Genomic DNA, 20,763 nt, shown 5'->3' with positions numbered 1-20,763 from the left:
CGACCACTATAGCACAGTTCAATTCTCACCTTCACAATAAGTTCTGTAACCTGAAAAACCACAGATCACGGAAAGATTCTTAGATGGGATAATGAAGTGAGTGGAAGAAGCTTACAGTTACAGTGACAACAAAAATCAGGCTAATCACTTATGCAGATTGTTATGAGAAACATTAAATGTGTTTAATCTTATCAGTTAGGGGAGGGAAAAAAAAAACCCAGAAAGCTCAGAAAATTGAAATAGAAATGAATTCAATGGTGTCCTTCTATTGTATAAATTAAACTCCTTGAAGTCTGTAAGTTTCAAATGAGAGGCAGAAAAAGAACATGCAACATACCTGAACATACGGATATAGCAGAAATTATAGGACCATAATTTCCTCTTATTGGAATGACAGTAGTGCCTTTTCCAGCCCAGTATAATCGGATCTCCAGGGTACGGTCTGTCACGGTGGTATTATATGCTCTTGTGAAACTTCTGTTCGATCCCTGGGCTTCCTTTGTAAAGTTAAAATCCTTTTGCACTTGTATTCCCTGGAACAAAGTTTCTTACTCAAAAGGGTTCCTTTGAAAAAGAAAAAAAAAAAGACATCCACAATCTCTTCGGAAGGAAAAGATAATTAATTACCTGAATGTAAATATAAAAAACGCGCCTTGCAACTTTGTTGTACAGTTTTTCATATGTGAATTCTATCTCAGCAAAGTGGAGTCTGACAGTGTAATTCCCAGTTTCTAGACAATATCCATAATAAGTGATAGACAGGGGAGTTTTACGTGCTGTTGCATACAATCCAAAGTCAACTAGAGAAATATTAGAATTTGATTGAAGCGTATATTTGTTATCATAGAAATTTTCATCATCCATGAAATCTCCTGTGCTGCTGAATCCCCAGTTTGATCCTGATCTATTATAACACCTTGCAGCAGCATTACTTCCACTATCTTGATCACCTTCATACAAGATTTTCCCATTCTTTACATCTTGTCCACCACAGTTTATATGGAATGAACGATAATCTGCAGCACATAAAACTAGTATACCATTAGACATGTTTCAATTTTCCCTTTTGTCATACTTATAGAAGCATATCAATGGGGAATGAGTTTACTTTACTACAAAGCTTCAAAACTATGATTAGTCACTGGTCAACACTTCATCAAGTGGCTTGCCATTGTCAGATTAGTTCAACTCAATGAATTCCTTCTGTCAACTTTTGGTTTCTGACGGTGAAACCAGTGGTCAAGTTCTACTTCAAACCACGTTTTGATGTATAAATTTTCCAACAAAGTGACCATGAATTGACCTTATTAGTTTTTCAAGATAGAATCTAATTAAAAAGCTAACAATCATCAATGTCATTCAAACATTGAAGTACACAAATAAATATGGTACATCGATAAACTTTAATGGCACACTCGGATTTTATGAAGTGCGCAAGTTCTTATTATGAAAAAAATAAAATAAAAAACCATACATTTTGGGCACCGAGATATCTCTGAGCATGGAAGAAGATCTCTTCTGTATATCATGGAAATTATAGTATGTTAGAATAATAAATTGTTTTGTAGATTGAATTCTAAGAATCTGGTATGAGAAAAAAGCCTCGGAATCAGAATCAAAACATGCTTAAAAAAATTGTATCACTCAAGGAAAATATTCAAGATGTGTTTGCTCTTTGAAAAAATGATAAGCATTATACTCTGAGCATAAATTAATTCTGGATATCTATCTATTCTGCTTAGGTAGGATTTAAAGATGCAGTATAGTTTATTATTTAGTTACAATATCAAAATATGTTTTGTCTGAATTCCACGTTCATCTGAAGTAATTGTATCTGTCTCTGCAACTCTGTACTCATGATAGCGTACGTTGTTTTCGCAAATAGGTACAGCAGAATCTGCTTAGGTAGGATCTTGCTAGTAATTCTTTTGACCCTGTGGGATTTTTTGAAATCACATACAGCAGAATCTCTATTGCTAAATTTCATCTACAGAAATATAAATACGAAAAAACATTGCAGCCCACAGAGTATAAAAGAAGAGCCTTACAATTTATTATTGCTGGACGAGCTTCGAAACCAGTTTATATTATTCCTGGTTTATAAACTCAAATCATTCAGTTTCAAAATCACCAAGAATATCCCATTTCAAATATTTATGAACATCCTTACTCGTTACTGCTGCTGCATCTTGGAGACCGTGAAAAGTTATTGTACCAAACATCGCTGGAAAAGATCAAGAAAACCATAAATCTAAATACGAACTTCCACAAGGTTAACAAATAAAGAGAATATATAAACTTCACGATGCAAGCGCTAGAAATGCACATGAATTTTTAATGGTTTTTCTTTTATTGATGGTGATGGCTTGGATGACTAAGATTTAATTGTTTTTAAGGGAAATGGTTTATTAACTTTATTTAGAAGTGATCTGCTAGTATTTAAAAAGCTGCTACTACTGTATATATATTTCTCTTTTTTTTCGGATTGTTTAGCCAACAACTATCTGCTTTTGGTTGTGATAGCTATCTTTTGTTTTTTTTTTCTTCATGCATGTTGATGTTAAAGCTCAAAATCGAATTTCGGTGATGATTGTCAAACGATTGAAATTTCTTACTTTCAATCCAATACCAGAAAATAGCAACATAATTATTCAGAGAAACTATCCATCAGACATATCAACTTAATTAGCAACAAAATATATTTTGTCTATAATTACAGATGGAATTTCTAATAGAATAGAATAATTAAACAATCAAGAAATATTTTGTTAGTGGTTCCACCGATAATATGACATGTCATTATTTGCTGATGGATTTAGCAATTAAAATATTTTATTACTAGTGTTTATTGGTGATTTCATTGGAAAATTTAAAAATGTTATAATTGACAACAGCCTCACATTTCTCTTTTCTCTCTCTTTCTTCTTCCTCTTCCTCTTCCTCTTCTTCCTTTAACTGCATATCAAAACAACAACAACCCCTTCCCTCCCCTATTTTTATTTTTACCCCAAAACGTAGTAGTGTCAATATAACTATCTTAGTTTAATTTCTTTTTTCTAAATATTCCCTACATCAAGTAAGATAACGTACCCATTCATACTTTAGGTTAATTTATTGTTATATTTATGTAGTATTTCTTGAACTTTTAAGAGATTTTCCTCCCCTTCCCCTTCCCCTCCCCACCTCCACCTGCAGCTTCAACTTCTTTCTAATATATAAAGACATTTATAATTGATTTTACAGCTAAATTAATAATATAAAGTGTGTTCTTCAATTATTATTTTTTTTGTTCAATGTTCTTCAATGTCAAATTATTTGATCCAAATAAGCATGTATTAAAAAAAACAAATTACTGAAATAACGATGGAATCACTTGCCCTAGTTCATCTGCACCCCTTAATCGCCCCTACGTTCCTGGTGACAACCTACCTCCTCCTCCTCATTCATTGTCGTCTTTATTTTAGATTTATTGTGTTCGATCGTAAAAAAAAAATTTATATGCTTTGTCCGTCTGTAAATTCATCGATATATTTATTACCGATAGACTCACCGACAATCTATAAATTACCGACAATAGTTTTTTTGATAGACCATTTCTATCTGTGAGTCTTTCGATAACATACGGATCGATGGATTGCTAGTGTTTACTTTTCAATGCGGTGATAATTAATGATTTTTTGACTATTTATATTTTCCCAATAAAATCACCCATAGAAATTAAGTATTGAATCAAATGATGGGTGTAATTTATTAGGAACCTACAGATTTTGGCTGTTTTGGAGGAATGAGTCTTGCACTGTTCCAGTCAGCTTGTTGCCACTCAAAAACCTGGTAAGAACCACACTCATACTTTCAGCATAATTTATTGCGCCATCCTTGATAAGATTTCAATAACCAAATTTCAAATTATCAGACTTTAGCATTGCTCACGTAAACTGTCGTCGTCGTATTGTATTAGGAGGAATCTCCCCAACCAACTTGTTAAAAGTTAAGTCGCTGCAAGAAATTACAGCAAACAAAATTTTAGGCTTCAGTCTCTGAAGAAGATTTTACATCTTTGTAAATATAATGGCAATAAATTAACAGGTGAATATATATGTCTCATAATTAAAGGTTATTAAATTCTTTGAAGTAATCCTCTATTTATATTCTTCCTTGGAGAGTTGCAGTTGCTTGAAATCACTACCTTCTCATAGGAGCTCATCGGTTGTGAAAATAAGTCAATGTTATGTTAGAAGCTAGTTGTGATTATACTACTCACTCTAGTAGGACTTTAGTTATTATATACCCAGGATTATATATTAATGTAGGATTTTTAACTTATCCTAACGACCTGATGATTCAGGCAGATCCCACGCACCAGCTGTACTTGGAGATCATAATGGAAAAATGTGGCAGAATTGAAATGTATAAAAAGAAATTCTATGTTGCTTAGCAGCAGATGTAAGGCGATGAGTGAAGTTCACACTTACAGTGTTTTTTCCACTTTCCATGCGTTTTCTGGGATTGTTCCAGTTAAATTGATGTTCCTCAGAACCCTGACAACAAGTTACAGGTTGGTTAAACAGCTCTGAACAGAACAAATCCTCAACTTTACTGTGAAAAGTTATGAAGCAGTTCACATACAAGAATTGCCTTTCAATCGGCGAGTTAGGTAACTGAAACTCTGGTCCAGGCATATCAGCAATCCTCCTGCATAACAGTAAGAGACCTTGAATACAAGTTAAATGTTCAATTCCCTTCATTTATCTCTCCCTATCTCTCACACACAAAGAGAATTCTTCAATAATTAATACAGCAGGAGGTATGCAGCACAAGAAAGTGGTTTTACTCACAAATCAGACAACTTTTCCAAATGAAAAATCGCAAGAGGTATAGGTCCTTGCAATCCAGTCGCGTACAATTCACTTCATTAGTCACGAAAAGAACAAAAAATCTCAATAAAGTGTATCATGTTGCATTAGAATGAATTAAGTTCTTGTGAAGATAAACATCTCACAGCTTTTGAAGTTGAGTCCAGTTCCCAATGAACTCGGGTACGGTGCCATTAAGATTATTATCACTTACGCGACTGCACATTGAATAAGTTAAATTATCAAAAAAAAAAAAAAAAAAATTGTGTTCAAGGAAAATAAGTGAGGGCTTACAAATCCTTCAAGTCTTTTATCTGCGCAAGTGCCTCTGGCAAGGTCCCCACTAACTTATTGCCGGAGAGTATCCTGCAATTGTTAATTCACGGCATCAAAGGAAAGATTTCAACTAATGAAAACGAAATCTCTAGCAAGTCTTCATAATGAAGAATTTAGTTAAAATTTCTTACAGAGATTTTAAGTTGACAAGCTTGCCAAGCTCAGGTGGGACAACACCAGAAATGATTTGATTCAAGGCTCCTATATTTTATAATTGCATTTGATAAAGTGAAATAACCATTGGAGAACAAAGTAAACTAGCATTGCTTGCAATATTCGAATAACTCAAACTAGAGGTAGAGCACTATAACAGATTCAAGCCATACAAGTAGGTGATGGCAGTAAAACTTCCCAAATGTCCAGGAATATTTCCTGACAAGCGATTTGCAGTAAGCGAGCTGCATAAGAGGTTAGTTAGGAAGGAAGTTTTAAGCTCACTCTTACATAGAAATAAGATAAACCAAGAAGAGGGGTGAATTTATTAATGAGCTTACATGAAAGACAGATTTTTCATCGAAGCCCATTCCACCGGAATTGTGCCGTATAGATAGTTGCGAGTGAAATCTCTGTCATAGACAATGTTGTTGTATAAAAATTATTTTCCTTCTTGAAAATTGCTCCAAAAGTTAATATAAACGCTTGAAATTTTAATATAAACTGTGACAGACAATGGCAAACTCATAATCACATAACATCTGATGAGTATTAACTATCATCGAGGCATCTCAAGATTCATAATCATTTAATGGATTCAGAATTGAGGCCTCGAAGCAGAAACATATATATGTCCTTAATTAAGGGTTCTTACATTTTTTGGACACAAGTAAGGTTGGCCAATTCCGGAGGAAGCCTGCCTGGAAGACTGTAATCTTTGAGCTGGCTTTATTGCAAGCAGGAGAAAGAGACATCTTTGGTCACAGTTTAGGAAAGCTAAGATATATATATATATATATATATAACAAAGAAAAACATAAAAATGTAAAGTAATTAAGAGGCTTACAATGAAGTAATGTGACAGTAATTATCATCAGTGATGCTGCAGTTACATCCGATGGTGCTGTTCCCTTCTAAGTTTGGTGGAGCAGAATTCAGTTCTGTCTCAACGACTCCTTTCTGTTGACAACTATCGACGAACTTCAAGGATAGTTGGCCATCCTCGTTTACTGTCTTACCGATTTGTCTTAACGCTTCAACTGGTGGGTTTTTTTTTTATAAAAAAAAATAATAATTCATGAGGAATGTGCACTATCCAAAACATTCTCAAATAGTTGTTAGATTAATAATAATAATAATAGATAGATTACGATGGTGTTTTTCTTTGGGGTGTTTCATATAGGTAAAGACCATTCACATCATGTACCTCGAGACACGCAGTTATATATCAACCTATCATCATAGATATTACTCAGTTCAGAATTTAATTTGGATTAAAATTTGTATTGCATGGTTGGAGGTTAACCTTAAGATTACATTCTTTTCAGGTTTATTTTTAATAAAATTATTTGCAAGTAAAAAAATAATCTAAAATGATATTATTTTAAATAAAAATAAAAATTAAAATATTATTTGTTAACTCAATTGGGTTATTTAGATTTAACTATATTAATTTTAAAATTTTTTAAATTAATTTAAAATATAACACAGCCTAAATCAAACTCTAGATTGATTGCAGGTTAACTTTAAATATTATTTTAAATAAAAATTAAAAACAAAATATTATTTGTTAACTCAATTGGGTTAACTAGATTTAATTATATTAACTATTAAATCAATTTAAAATAAAATGCAATTTAAATTAAACTATAAATTGATTGTTAAGTTTAAAAACTATATTGTGGGATTGGTGGATTATTACTATATGATGATAAGAATGTGTTATGTATAAATATTATTTTATTGTTATTTGTACCGGTAGATGTATCTTAATTGGTATATGATCAAATAAAAGAAAGAAATCATGAGATCAAATTCTACAATGAGTTTGTCATTTCTTGAAAAAGAATTAGATACAAAACAAAATCATAACTTTTTACTGTTTTTACTATAAATGAATCTAATTATATAAAACAAAACACCCATAGAAGCTATTTTGTCTTATATACGGCCAAAGATATATTTTACTGTTTTTCAAGCATTTGCAAAGTTTTGGGTAATGTTGTTTAATTGTGCGAGTCTCTTGAAGTTGAATCCAAGAAATACAATTAGTAAATTTTATTTATAAAAGTTATATATTCATATTATTTTATATAATAATAACTAAAAAGAATTAAAAAAATTGAGGGTAATTTGACTAACCTCTCCTCACAAATCATTGTTAATTGGAATAATAATTTTTTTTTATACATATAATTTTAATTTTATCTTTTGATATTAAATTTATTAAAATTTGAGTTTTATAAAAAATATTAATTTTTTTCTATGGAGTTATTTTATTCTCATAATCTGGATCATAGGTTTTGTAGATTAATTTGATTAACTTGATTTTTTTTTATTTTTTTAATTAAATATTTTTTTCAGTATCTTGATTAACATTGAGTTAATTGAAATTATATTTCATAATTTGTTTTATTTTTTTTATGAAGTTTTCCTAACCTCATGATACAAGTTTAGAAGATTAACTCGAATTGACTCAAGTTATTTTTTTTTTAATTTTATCCTCCAATATTGAATTTATTAGGAACTGAAATTCATAATTATTTTTCTATTTACTTTCTATAGGGTTATCATGGCCTTATGACATATGTCTTGGATTTTACTTCTCTTTTTTTTAATTGAATTTCTTTTTCTTAATATTGAGAATTGATATTTATAATTTTTCTCAATTTACTTTTTATGAAGTTATCCGATCTCATAACTCAAGTTCGACAGGTTAATTTAAGTTGACTCAAGTTGTTTTTTTTTGTTATTAAATTTTGTTTTTAATTTCATCTTTCAACATTTAACTGATGAATCACTTGAAGTTTAATGCAAGAAATACAATTAGTAAACTTTATTTGTGAAAATTATATATTCATATTATTTTATATAATAATAATTAACAAGAACTGAAAAACAACAAGGGTATTTCACTAAGCTCTCCTCACGAATCAATTTTAATTGAAATAATGATTTGTTTTTTTTCTTATATATAATTTTAATTTTATCTTTTAACATTAGATTTATTAGAGATTGAGTTTTATAAAAAAAAAATTAATTTTTTCTATGGAGTTATTTTATTCTCATGATCTATATCATAGGTTTTGCAAATTAATTTGATTAACTTGATTTTTTGTTATTTTTTAATTGAATATTTTTTTTCCAGTTTCTCTTTCTCCATCAACATTGAGTTAATAGAAATTAGATTTTATAATTTGTTTCATTTTTTTATAAAGTTATTCTAACCTCATGACACAAGTTTGGAAGGTTAACTCGAGTTGACTTCAAATTATTTTTTAAAAAAAACTTATCCTCTAACATTGAATTTATTAGAAATTGGAATATATAATTTTTTTTATTTACTTTCTATAGGGTTATCATGACCTCATGACATGTGTCTTGGATTTTGTTTTTCTTTTTTTTAATTGATTTTTTTTAATTACATTCTTCAATATTGAGAATTGATCTTAATAATTTTTTTCAATTTTCTTTCTATGAGGTTATTCGGTCTTATGACTCAAGTTCGATAGGTTAATCCAGGTTAACTCAAGTTGTTTTTTTTTATTAAATTTTGTTTTCAATTTCATCCTTCAACATTAGGTTGATTAAAAATTGAGTTTCATTTTTTTCTTATTTGCTTTTTATGGAGTTATCACGGTTTCATGACCTAGGATGAAGATTCGACAAGTTAACCCGAGTTCATCCAAGTCAATCTAATATGTTTTCTTCTCAATATTTACAAAAAAAAATTTATCTTGAGTCTTTTAAGTTAAACTATATTTTTATTAGACTGGATCATATTGAATCAATTCTACATGATTAATTTTTCTTCCTTAAAAAACATGTTAGTAATTTGTGGGTATTTCTTTACATTCAAAATTTTTGCATTCGACTCGCATTGTAGTGTAACGAGAGATGATAATCTGGTAATAAACTATAGAGTCAAGGTGCATATTGCCTGAACTAAATTGGATTGGATCTCAATCAATCCAGCTTGACAATTACAGCCAGATACTAGCTAAATTACTGTCCTTACATACCTATTAAAAAGTTTAGCAGACGCGTACAAATAAACAATCATCTCAAAAGACAAAATAAATAAACATAATCTTTTTTTCAAAAAATTAATAATAAATAAATAATTTGGGCTTCTCTAACCATAAAGAGCCTATATATTGAGTTATTTGTTCATAAAATTCACAATATTTACCAACGAGTTGAAAAGTTTGAAAGACTTGCTGTATAGTTATAAGACCTCACTGATCTGATCTGAATATATATTACTGTGAAAACAAAGTAATACAGAAGGTTGTTCTTAATTAAGTAGGTAGCTAGGTTGCTCTTACCTTCTCCTGGATGTAGCTGATCAGAAGCAAGCAAAGTAATAGAGCTCGAGAAACTAATCATCACCATAACTTGGCAAAGCTGAAACATCATTAGCATCCTGTGCTGCAAAATTGGCTGCAAAAGCTCGAATAAGTTTTTTATTTGTCGACATGAGACAGGCAGGGAAAAACTCTCAGATATTTTGAAACATGCTAAGAACATACTGGAAACGAGAGAGATTCCACTCAGAAAAGAGAGAAAGAAAGAGGATTTATCCTTGTTTACATTGTTTCAGACCAATCTCTTTTCCACCTGGTGCTAAAGGACATGCTAAGAACATGCTAAAATACTGATTGATGTAGACATATAGACCAGTCTCTTTTCCACCGGGTCCTAAAGGACAACAAGCTATGATAGACTCAATTATATAGCTAGCTGGTGCATAATTGACAGTTTAACACTTGCAGCAGGTTTATTTTTATGTTCGAAAAATATTTTTAGAAAGAAACTGAATTTTTTTTACTGGAATTAGTGATAAATAATAAAATTATTGATGAATGTTATTCTATTAATAAATTAATCAGTAAAATTTTTATCTTATAAAAAAAATTATATCAATAAAATTGTTAAATGGTGTAGTGATTGATTGTCAGGTTAACTCCTCAATAAGATGGAGTTTAAAAACTATATTTTGGGATTGGTGGATTATTACTATAAGTAAGTGAATGATGACAAGAATTTGTTATGTATAAATAGTATTTTATTGTTAATTGTACCGGTAGATGTATCTTAAGTGGTATGATCAAATGAAAGAAAGGAATCACGTGTTCAAATTCTACAGTGAGTTTGTCATTTCTTCAAAAAGAATCAGATTCAAAACAAAATTACAACTTTCTAGGAGCTGAAAAATTCAGATGCCTATAAATGAACCTAATTTTTAGGAGATGAATTTTATTGATTTTTAAGTTTGTGCGAAGTCAAAAACATTCTTGTTAGCGAGTTTAAATTTTATTCATAGGGGTGAGCAAAAAAACTGAAAAACCGATTAAATCGAGAAAACCAAAAAAAAATAACCAAAAAAACTGAACCGAAAAAAAAACCAATTAAATCAATTACAATTTTAAAAAACCGGCTAGTTCGGTTCGGTTTCGATTTTATAAGCAAAAAACCGAACCGAAACCGAAAAAACCAGAAAAAAAACCGAGCCAAACCGAAAAAACCGAGCCAAAACCGGAAAGAACCGAGTCAAAACCGAGAAAACGGAGCCTAAACCGGAAAAACCAAGCCAAACCGGTTTTTTCCCTAAAAAACCGAACCAAACCAAACCGAAATCGGTCGGTTTGACCCGGTTTCGGTTCGGGTTCGGTTTTTTTTATAAAAAAAAAATTGATTTGGTTACTTTTTTTATATAAAAACCGAAAATGATCACCCCTATAGAATAATATTGTATAAAATAATTTGCAAAGATAATAATATATATATATTTAATTTTTTAATTACTAATGGATCAACATAAAAAAATCAAAATATTCTTGTTTTCTTGTCATACCTGAACATCACGGCGACTAATTAAAAATAATCTCAATGAAACATATATCTGGTATCTTATTCTTTAGAAATAAAAGTCTAGTTCAAAGAGTCGCTACTTAATATTATGATCATTAGGAATCCTAACTAGTCAATAGAGATTCTATGATACAGGATTAATTACGTAAAATGAAAGATATTATAACCTATTAAATGTCCTACCCGAGACAAACTGCATTGCTTGTTTTATCTTATATTACTAAGAATTTGTTATCCCTTTTCTTTTTCTTTTTTTTTATTCTTTCTCTCATGTTCCTGACTCTAGTGTCAGTGAACAGTTCATACAAATATTTTTATCTACGACATTGGTAAATATTGCACAAACCCAAACAAATACGATATTCCTAACTCTGACGTCAGTTAATAATTTTGTAAAAAATTGATTTTGAAGAAGAATTTTTCTATGTCATTTTCTTTTTGCTTATCCTTTATTATTATTTGCTCTTTTTAGATGGAAATAAAAAAAATATTGCACAATATATTTGCGTTTAATAATAATAGTCTATGGATTGAGCACATAGTAGAAAAAATACAAAACACAAAAAAAAAAAAAACAAAATGCGAGGGGCTCACAAATAAATTAACGAAGATCTCCAAATATTTCTAAAATTTTCTGATATTAAAATGGAGCTTCTTTGATCAAATATCAACATAAAAAGGGATAAAATATATGGACAAAGTGTAAGGCTGTGTTTAAACACAATTTGAACAGGCTGGATTTAAAACCCAGGCCCGATTTAATTTTTTTTTAATAAGTTAGGTCTGGTCCATCTCATATGATTAGGCAAGATCTAGTCAGCCCAGCCTGGTCACTGGCCCAAACCAGTGACCCGGCTGGGCAAATCACGTGTGAAGTTCACGCGTGCATGGCACAGTGCGGAGGTAATTAATTACCTTCGCACAGTGCTAAATGCAAAGAAGATTCAAAAAGAACGAAAGGGAGATGAAAACTTACCTTGTCTGGAGATTGTTCTGGAGATGAACGAGCGAAAAGGGATGGCCACCGCGCAACGACTACCCAATATTCCCTGCCTCTGTTTTGTGTGTTCTCTGCTTCTCTGTTTTGTGTGCCTGTTGTGCTTGAGTTCAGGGACGAAGACAAAGCTGGGTTTATATCTCTCTCCCCTCTCTTTTCTCCTCTGTTATCTCCACTGCCTTCTTTTTTTTGCTCCGTCTTTTTTTCTCCTCCTTTCTCTGTTTTCTCCTCCTCCCCCTCTGGTCTGGCCTCTGCCTTTTTTTTTTTTGTGTGTTCTCTTCAATTTTTTTTTTTCTTTTTTGCAAATACTGATTGATGTAGAATCTCTTTTCCACCAGGTGCTAAAGGACAACAAGCTATTTGGAGTTTATGATAGACTCAAAAAATTAAAATTTTATTTATTTTTTATTTTAAATTAATATTTTTTAATATTTTTATATATTTATATCAAAAATATTTTTTTAAAATAAAAAAAATATTATTTTAATATATTTTTTTTAAAAAAACTTTTAAAAACACCAAGGTCTTGTAGAAGTTTTTCGCCTTAGCACCAAGGTTGTCAAAATCGCGATTCAACTCGTAAAATCGTACGTTTTTACGATTTGATATAAGTTTTACATGCTAAATCGCTTGTAAAACTCGAAAATGAGTAAAATCGGGTCAAAATCAGGTAAAATCGTTAAAATCGGGTGAAATCGCATAAAATCGCGATTTCACTACCGATTTAACGATTTTACGCGGAAAATGCATTTTGTCTGCACCAAGGTAAAAGTTTCATGCTTTCCTACTTTCCTTACGTGGCAGGCTTGAATAAAGCCACGTAAAGGCTAGCTTTGAATGGAAAAGTAAATAATTTTCTGGAAAAGCCAGGTTTGTTGTCCTTTTTATTAGTTTCCTTTTTACCTTGAATGAACTTTCTGCGCTCTTTCTTCTTGACTTGGTAACTGTGGTTCTTTCTTCTCACATGAATTGCTATTTGCTACTTTCTACGTTGAGTTTTTTGTTTTTAGTTGAAAAATAGGTTTTTTTATTTTTTTTAAAAAAAATTATTTTTGTCTTTTTTTAATATTAATATGATTGGAAAGTTAAATTTATAATTTTTTTTCTATTAAGCTAGCGTGATTTGTTAGTTTGTCAAATAACTCAGATTATTCTTGTTTATAAATTTAGTGAGGTGTTTTTTTTTAATTAAACTTGACTTTTTTTTATAGTTTATTTTTTCTTATAAAATTAAAAATAATAATTTTACAAAAAAACCATACTATTAAACTTTATAAAGTAACAAAAATTAAAAGGTATAGGATAACTATTATTCACCCATAAATTTTTATTTGAAACATAATTTTTTTTAATGTATTTTAAAATTCCTTACGATTTTACGATTTTAAGATCCGTTTTTACGATCTGAGTTTACATGTTCCGTGTCGTGTTAAAATCGCGATTTTGACAACCTTGCTTAGCACCCCCGAATTAAAAAAAGCCGCCCTCGATTTTAATGCTTCTGCCATCATTTGCTTTGAATATTGAGTTTTTTTCCCTTCATTATCACCGTGAGCAAATTTATTTCTCAAACGAACACTCTTATTATATCACAAAAATAGTCTCGTGACACGTGGATTGTGCATTTATTATAAAAAATAATAATTAATAATTGTAATTGTCTACGTACCTACCTGTGGGTTGTGCATGTATTATAAAAAATAGTCTCGTTATTTTTCAGAAAATACTTTGTGAATGTGAATTTTTTATCAGATGAACACTCTCAATAAAGTGTAATTTTTTTTTAGTGAGTGTAATTTTTTTTATTACTTATCCAATAGTCTCTTCTATTTTATTTTTCCAAATTTTTTAATAAAGTGTAATTTTTTCAATTTCAATGTCGATTTCGCACCCGACATTACGAATGAAGTTTAGAATGTAAAAATGGATAAGAAATCACCATTTGTGGAGAAGATGGGTTTGCAGTGTGGGTTAATGGCTGGCTACGGCAGGTTTTGGTGAGAGGAAGTGACTGTGGGTGGCTGGGTTGTGGTAGAGGAATGGAGGCAAGATGATGGTGCCGGTGGAGAGGGCTGTGTTTGTGAGGAAGGACTGATTCGGCAAGAAAGGACATAATCTATGCCTCGTGTCTTGTGTATTTCTTTTTGGCCCCCAAGCTTTATACACAGTTCTTTATTTATAATTCAAGAGTCTGTAGTCATATTAAATTCAAGAATCTCATACAAAAACAAGCTGATTCCTTCTTTAAATTTAAATTTTATTAAAAATATTCATAATATCCATCTCCATAAATCGGAAGTAATAATCATTGGCCAGGAAAAGTGTCTGGGGCTCTGAATTCTCACAACCACGGAGATAGCTTCCATAGACCGTTTACATATGGTAAGCAACAAGACGTTGAGTAGACGTCTAAATATTGATCATTATATGATTACAAACGAAGCTCCAAGCATGTCTTTGGCTTTATTCAATTAAAGACGAGGTTTCACTGATGTTTAAATTTATGGACTCGGGATTGATGGGGTAAAGATCATGGGCAGATGTTGAATGATTCACAGCACTAGCGCCGTCGGCTGCTAAAAAGCATTTTCATGGAAAAAATCTCAGATATTTAAACCCGACATGTCAATTTAATGACTTAGACCAATCAGAAAAGAAAGAAGGAAAAAGGATTTATCCTTGTATACATTGTTTCAAGATTAATAAAAGAGACCCACATTGCTTGAAGTTCATTCCACACTGCTGTAAAAGTGCACATCATCAATTGTTCACTAATTCAAAGTAGAATTTTCTGCTTTCTTTTTTCTTTTTCTTTTTGCAAATACTGATTGATATTATTCAAGGAGTCGTCACTTAGTATTATGGTCACTAGGAATCCTAATTGGTCAATAAAGATTCTATGATACGGGATTGATTACGTAAAAGAAAAGATATTATCACCCATTAAACGTCTTACCTGAGACTGGCTGCATTGTTGGTTTTGTCTTAAATTACTAAGAATAATTTGTTCTCCCTTTTCTTTTTCTCTTTTTTTTTATTCTTTCTCTTATGTTCCTGACTCTGGCGTTAGTGAACAGTTCATATGAATATTTTCTTCTCTGGCATTGGTAAATATTACACAAACCCAAAAAAATACGATATTCCAAACTCTGACGTCAGTGAATAATTTTGCAAAAAATTGAATTTGAAGAAGAATTTTTCTATGTCATTTTCTTTTTGTTTATCCTTTATTATTATTTGTCCTTTTTAGATGGAAATAAAAAAGCATTGCACAACAAATTTGCATTTAATAATAATAGTCCGCGGATTGAGCACATAGTAGAAAAAATACAAAACATAGAGAAAAAAATAAAACAAAGTGTGAGAGGCTCACAAATAAATTAACGAAGATCCCCAAATATTTTCAGAATTTTCTGATATCGAAATGGGGCTTGTTTGGTCAAATACAACATAGAAGGGGATAAAATACATGGACAAGACGTAAGGGTGTGTTTTGCTAAACATCTTTAATAACACAATTTGGGCTGGTTGGGCTTAAATCCCAGGCCCGACCCATTTTTTCTTTTTTTTTAAATGGGCCGGGTCCGGTCCAACCCATGTGGTTGGGCGGGACCCGCCAGCCCAGCCCGGTCACTGGCCTAAACTAATGACCCGGCTAGACAAAGCACGCGTGAACTTGCTTAATTTACCACACATTTTAAAATTTTAATTAATTTTGTTTAATTGTGCGAGAGACTGTTTAATACAAGAAATACACAATTAGTAAACTTTATTTGTAAAACTTATATATTCATATTATTTTATATAATAATAATTAACAAGTACTAAAAAAATAATAAGAACTAAAAAAATAATTACTTCAATAACTCCTCCTTAGAATTTATTGTTAATTGAAATAATGATTTTTTTTATTTAATTTTAATTTTTTTTATTAAATTTATTAGATATTAAGTTTTATAATTTTTTTTAATTTTTGTACGAGCCTATTCTATTTTTATGACTTGGAATACAGTGCTTGGGCAATTAATTAATTAAGGAGGTAGCTAGGTTGTTCTTACCTTCTCCTGGATGTAGCTGATCAGAAGCAAGCAAAGTAATAGAGCTCGAGAAACTGATCAATATCACCATAACTTGGCAAAGCTGAAACATCATTAACATCTTGTGCTGAAAATTGGCTAGAAAAGCTCGAATAAGTTTTTGTATTTGTGATGAGACAGGCAGGGAAGGAGAGGTTAATTAATTTGATTTATACTTGCCAAATCTTAAAACGTCACTATCCATGTGCCTACGCGCGTACTTGTATCCTACGTTATTACTTGGGTGATATTTGAATTCATTCACCTGGTATTTTCTATGGTTCTCCTAGTTAGTTGCAGGTTGCAAGATGTTGAAATTTAAAAGATAAGGAGGCAGGCACATATAGAGGCATTTGAGCCACAAAGTTAATGACTACAAGCTTAGAAGGGTCACAAAAATTAGATATGACTAAGCCCAACAAGGGTCCAAATATTGTTAACCAAATTATATACTAGGAAGTGAAGGGGAAACTTTCATCTGGCCCAAATGGCTAGTTTTCACCCTTGTTTTATGTTATTCTTGTTTCATCATTTAGTATAAAGTCGAAAATATAATAATTAAATATATGTTTTAATTATTTTTTAATTTTAACTTCTAAAAAATTCCTTTTAATACTACTCTCAAAATAATAATAAGAAGAAAAAAATTACAAAAGAGAAGAAGTAACAAAGAATCTAAATTATCTTTAATATTTGTATTTTTTTAATTTACTATATATATTTTCTTAAATATTATATTTTGAAGAATCTAAATTATCAAACTAGGATTAATATGTATCTATAATTACAGTACTTTTTAGTTCCTAACACATATCTTTAATAGTAAAGTCATTGCATCATAAAACAATAATAAAATATTAAAATAATAAAATTGTTTATGATATTTGGTACTAAAAACATTTAGGATTATGATCAATTGAGTTATTTGTTCATAAAATTCACAATATTTGCCACCTCAATGTTGAGTTTGTAAGGATAAAAAATTAAGTTGATTTTTGTTTTGTATTTTTAAAAAATAAAGTCATGAATATTAAGGAATAATTTAATATATTATTTTTTTAATAATAAAATCAAGTTCATTCGAAAATTAATTACTTTTAAGATTTAAAAAAAAAACACAATATAATAGGCTATTTTGTTTTTCTACAATAAATAGAATAACAAAAATGGAAGTGGAATAAAACCACCTTTATTTTGTTGTTTTTGTTCTAATTCTTTTATAATATTCAAATTCAATATCCTTCTTTGATTCCAAAACACAAGATAATTTATATTCATATAATATCTATGATTTAGAGGGTGTTTGGAAGTGTGGTTATGATTGTTTTTCAAAGTATTTTTCACTCAGAAAAATGTGCCAATAATATTTTTTTATTTTTTAAAAATTATTTTTGAAATCAGTATATTAAAATGATTTTAAAATATCAAAAATATATTACTTTAAAATAAAAAAAAATAAATTTTTTTAATAATATTTCTAAAAAATACATCCAAACAAGTTCTTAATGGTTGCGATAAAAAGATATTTAGCCTTTAAAGGTTACAAGTGATGATGTTTATGGACAAAAAAAAAAAAAAAAAAACGAAAACTTTATGAGAAGGTACAATGGTCTGATCTGATCTGATCTGACTTTGAAAGACTTTGATAAGACTTTGAAAGACTTGCTGTATACTTGTAAGACCTCACTGATCTGATCTGAAGATATATTACTGTGAAAACAAAGAACAGTGCTTGGGCAATTAATTATTAAGTAGCTAGCAAGGTTGTTCTTACCTTCTGCTGGATGTAGCTGATCAGAAGCAAGCAAAGTAATAGAGCTCGAGAAACTGATCATCACCATAACTTGGCAAAGCTGAAACATCATTAACATCTTGTGCCCAAAATTGGCTGCAAAAGCTCGAATAAGTTTTTTATTTGTCGACATGAGACAGACAGGGAAAAACTCTCAGATATTTTGAAACATGCTAAGAACATACTGGAAACGAGAGAGATTCCCCTCAGAAAAGAGAGAAAGAAAAAGGATTTATCCTTTTATACATTGTTTCAGGTATTAATAAAAGAGACCCCCGTAGCTTGAAGTTCATTCCATACTGCTGTAAAGTGCTCTTCTTTTTTCTTTTTCTTTTTGCAAATATATACTGATTGACGTAGACATAGACCAATCTCTTTTCAACCAGGTGCTAAACGACAACAAGCTATTATTTGAAGTTTATGATAGACTCAATTATATAGATAGTTGGTGCATAATTGACAGTTTAACACTTGTAGCAGGTTTATTTTTATGTTTTAAAAATATTTTTAAAAGATAATGAATTTTTTTTTCTGATAAAATTAGTAATAAATAATAAAATTACTGATAAATATTATTTTATTAGTGAATTAATCGGTAAAATTTTCACCAATAAAATAATAATCTTATGTCGACAAACAAATTATATTAATAAAATTATTAAATTTTGTAGTGATTGATTGCCAGGTTAACTCCTTAATTAGTTAAGTCTATTTGGTATTGTGGTAGCTTTTATGGTTGTGGTTTAAAAAAAAGTTGTTTTATAAAACGTATTTTTGGTTGAGGTTTGTTCGGTATTTATATATGCTTGGTTAAAACTGTGGTTAAAATTGAGGTTGAATATAAAATAGTTTAATGTGTTTGGTTAAACATGTTTTTCAAATTGAGGTTATAAAATAATTAAAAAAGATATATATTAATATTGATGGATTTTAATTTAAATATTATAGATTTAACTACCATTATTACATCATTAAATAAATCATATTTTATATCAAATATTTTTTATTATTCCATTAACTTATCTACAATTTCATCACGTATGAAATTCATCTGATAAGGACTATAGTTTCCATGGTTTTTTGAGCATGCAACAAAATCAGGTAAAATATCATCAGAAATAAAATTGGAATTGCAATCAAATTCCACAAATGCTACATCATCATGCGATATTCTTCTAATTTATGTAGTATCATTAAATAATATTAAACACTAATTTTTCGAGTAAAACACAATATTAAAAAAATTTAATTTTTTTTTACCGGGTCGGACGCAGTCGAATAAACACTGTTCACGTGAACAGTGCCAAAAAATTCACACGTGAACAGTGCCAAGTGAATGCTTCTTGCGTTGCCAAGTGAATTATAATTCACATGGATACAGTGCCCAGGTGAATTATAATTCACCTGGCATCACCTAGCATGGGCACTATTGTGAACAGTGTCCAGGTGAATTACACGATAAATAGCTCCCAGTTGCTGTGTACGAAACGATAGTTTGAGGAAAATATTTATAGGTCCCACCAAATAATAAATTGCTTTTTTTATATTACTAAATGTCTAGTTTACACGATTTGCTTTAAAAGTAACAGCAGTCGCAGCCACGTAAACAAACACTCCTTAATTAATTTATTGTTACATGTACCGGTAGATGTATCTTAATTGGTATGATCAAATGAAAGAAAGAAATCACGTGTTCAAATTCTACAGTGAGGATGCGATTTCTTGAAAAAGAATTAAATACAAAACAAAATCACAACTTTTTAGGTGCTAAAAAATTCAGATGCCTATAAATGAACCTAATTATATAAGACAAAATATCGCATAGATGCTATTTTATCTTAACCTACAGGAGAAGAATTTTATTGATTTTCAAGTTTGTGCAAAGCCAAATATATTCTTGGTTAGCGAGTTTAAATTTTATTGATCCTAAAAGAATAATATTTTTACTATACAAAATAATCTGGAAAGACAATAATATATATATTTAATTTTTTAATGACTAATGGGTTAGCGTAAAAAAAATCAAAATATCATTGTTTTCTTATCATACCCGGACATCGGGGCGACCAATTAAAAATAATCTCAATGGAAAAAAGAACAGATATCTGGTATCTTGTTCTTTAAAGGAAAATGTCTAGTTCAAGGAGGCGTCACTTAGTATTATGATCACTAGGAATCCTAACTGGTCAATAGAGATTTTATGATACGGGATTGATTACGTAAAAGGAAATATATTATCACCCATTAAATGTCTTACCTGAGACAGGCTGCATTGCTGGTTTTGTTTTAAATTGCTAAGAATAATTGTTCTCCCTTTTCTTTTTCTCCTTTTTTTTATTCTTCCTCTCATGTTCCTGACTCTGGCATTAGTGAACAGTTCATACGAATATTTTTATCTCTGGCATTAGTAAATATTACACAAACCCAAAAAATACGATATTCCAAACTCTGACGTCAGTAAATAATTTTGCAAAAAAATAAATTTGAAGAAGAATTTTTCTATGTCATTTTCTTTTTGTTTATCCTTTATTATTATTTGTCCTTTTTAGATGGAAATAAAAAAGCATTGCACAACAAATTTGTATTTAATAATAATAGTCCGCGGATTGAGCACATAGTAGAAAAAATACAAAACTAGAGAAAAAAAATAAAACAAAGTGTGAGAGGCTCACAAATAAATCA

The 20,763-nt window shown here is 30.0% G+C and overlaps 1 protein-coding gene across 5 annotated transcripts in view; it reads right to left on the bottom strand.

Annotated features, from left to right (window-relative positions):
- LOC18103154 (probable LRR receptor-like serine/threonine-protein kinase At1g29720) overlaps positions 1–20,763 on the bottom strand; it is a 66,230-nt gene that overhangs the window by 44,629 nt on the left and 838 nt on the right. The window contains exons 1-2 of one of the 5 annotated variants that reach the window (XM_052445191.1): positions 12,193–12,484; positions 9,671–9,785 (exon numbers count right to left, since the gene is read on the bottom strand). The exons of 1 other annotated variant lie outside the window; for it this stretch is intronic. In XM_052445191.1, coding sequence (XP_052301151.1) covers positions 9,671–9,767 — 97 coding nt within the window. In that variant the 5' untranslated portion in view covers positions 9,768–9,785; positions 12,193–12,484. Of the gene's footprint in view, positions 1–9,670; positions 9,966–12,192; positions 12,485–16,271; positions 16,920–20,763 lie in introns of those variants that run through there. 3 more of the 5 variants (XM_052445192.1, XM_052445190.1, XM_052445188.1) reach the window with 3 other exon arrangements.

This window comes from Populus trichocarpa, chromosome 11 (genome assembly GCF_000002775.5).
Source record: "Populus trichocarpa isolate Nisqually-1 chromosome 11, P.trichocarpa_v4.1, whole genome shotgun sequence".
In the NCBI taxonomy this organism is placed as follows: domain Eukaryota; kingdom Viridiplantae; phylum Streptophyta; class Magnoliopsida; order Malpighiales; family Salicaceae; genus Populus; species Populus trichocarpa.
Note: the sequence above shows the minus strand (reverse complement) of the source record. Positions and strands in the feature narration are given on the sequence as shown.